Source organism: Nestor notabilis, unplaced genomic scaffold, assembly GCF_000696875.1.
Source record: "Nestor notabilis isolate BGI_N333 unplaced genomic scaffold, ASM69687v1 scaffold1454, whole genome shotgun sequence".
Taxonomy (NCBI): domain Eukaryota; kingdom Metazoa; phylum Chordata; class Aves; order Psittaciformes; family Psittacidae; genus Nestor; species Nestor notabilis.
In genome coordinates, this window is record NW_009924992.1 from 59,660 (window position 1) to 61,849 (window position 2,190).

General features: G+C 47.0%; 1 protein-coding gene across 1 annotated transcript; it reads left to right on the forward strand.

The window, feature by feature from the left end:
- Positions 1-964: 964 nt before the first annotated feature.
- LOC104404403 (dnaJ homolog subfamily B member 6-like) lies at positions 965-1,637 on the forward strand. Its single transcript, XM_010012829.1, is given in 2 exon segments — positions 965-1,287; positions 1,289-1,637. Coding segments are annotated over 2 exon segments (672 nt in total).
- Positions 1,638-2,190: the final 553 nt, after the last annotated feature.

Consider the following 2,190-nt stretch of genomic DNA (forward strand, 5'->3'; position numbering starts at 1 on the left):
CCTTGGTGAAGATTTTGAGCAAAGTGCTACAGTGTGAGCACGCCACGAAGCCTTGGCTCTCCCCTCAGTGCAGGAGCACTGGAAAAAACTGATCCTCTACGAAAGGAGGCAGAAACCAAGATCTCCCCAGAGAGGTGAGCCCATGGCTGCATGAGCTCCTTGGTTGCTTTGCAACTCCTCCAGCTCCAGCCTCACAGCAGGTTTTACCACCAGAATACAACAGGTACCTCCATACCACTGACCCCTCACCGACCAGTGAGAAAACCAGTAAAACAAAGCCTTACTCAACGCATATCAGCTCAGTCACCTTCCTGCCTCTGTCACACTGCTTTTCTCAGGATGACATGTCTGCCCCTTGGCTTCATGGCCCCACACATATGATGTATGTTAGGACAGCAGCCAGCTCATACGCTGCACATATGCTCTTTGGTCTGGCTGGCTCTTGACTCCTTCCCAAAGCATAGGATCATGGAAAAGAGGGCAGTGATCTGCAACACATGCTGCTGTTAGTAGGAGTTTACGACGCCATGTTACACACAGAACTCATCTGGCACTTCCTTGGAGACCTCCTTCATGCAATGATTCCCTGTGAAGATACTGCATTTCCCACAGGAATGGCAAATCCAGGGAACAGAAACAGACGCAGGATAACCTTAGACTGGATCATCAAAGTTCAGCTTGCAAGCTGAACTTGTCTGTGTGGAGTTCATGGGGTATCCCTGTTGTACATGCATACACCCTGGGGTAGATATCCAAAACAGCATGTAGAAAACAGGCTGCTGCTATGGGGTAACGTGCCCCAGAGGGATGAAGGGCAAGGGATGAACCGAGCATCTACCCACCCGAGGAGCGCAGGAGCATTAGGTGTCCAGGAGTCTCTGCATGCTGGTCATCCCTGGGCTTCACATCCTTCATGGGTGAGAGGTACCAGGCATCTTACAAACAGCCCCATGTTTCCTTTGAAATGGTGGATTATTACAAAGTCCTGGGACTGAAAAAAAAGTGCCTCACAGGATGATGTTAGAAATCCTACCACAAACTGGCACTAAAACGGCATCCTCATAAGAATCCCAACAACAAGGAGGAAGCTGAAGAGAAATTCAAAGCTGTTGCTGAGGCATACAAAGTTCTGTCCAACCCTCAGAAATGATTGCTCTATGACAGGTCTGTTAAGAAGAGCAGATCCCACAGAGCAGGAGGTACCACAGTGGATGATAATGGCTTCTTTAACTCCCCCTGTGAATTCCACGATCTCAATAGCTTTAATGAAGCCTTTGTAGGGCTGAATTGTACACAATTTCTGGGACCCTTTTGGCAACATGAGATACAATGATGAAAACTGGCACAGGAAAAGTGGAAGAGAAAGAAGGTCCAACCTGTCTTCTGATTTTATGGAGTCATCTATGCAATGGAATTCATTCGGTCCCAGTGAGCAGCTCAAATCCGCCTTTGCTGAGGACAGAGCTGGGCCACACTGTAGCAGACTGGTGTTAACCATTACTAAAGTGGTCAATGGCAAGATGATCACCACACGGAGACTCATCAAGCATGGGCAGGAGAGAACAGAAGTGGAAGAAGATGGGAGGCTGAAGTCTGTGACCATCAGAAATCGTAATGTCCCCCAGCACAAGCGTTAGCTGCAAGCTGTGGTTTGTGCTTTCATTGTTCAACGGATGTAATCTACTAAAAGTAGCATTAATAAATGCTGCTGCATAAATAAATGACACAACCAATGCAGACCTCTCAGTGGTTAAGAACAAATACTTCACAGGAAAAGATTTGGAGTTATGCTAAACTAAGAAGTAGGACTCTACTAACCCTGTGTAAGGTGATAGTGCTTGCTCAGTAAACAGGTATAGTAGATTTATCTGAAAGCAACCTTGCTGGTTTGCCAAAGAGTCCAAGTTGATATATCAAGAAGAGACAGGGTGGCTGATGGACAAGTAAGAGAGCTCTATGGCAAGCTATAGGTCCTCTTCCCATTCCTTGAAATGCCAATCTTGAAGACTACTAACTGGGAGAATAAAGAGTTTTGTGAACCTCATGCACAGCTCTGGGGCTGAGTGACAAATATCCTACCTCTGGTGTATGAGAAAATGCAGACACATTGAAAAAGTTTTTGTACGCAGGCAAGAGGGTGGAGAGGTTCAGTGGGTCACGCAGATCCTAGAGGAGAGGGGCTGGTGTAGG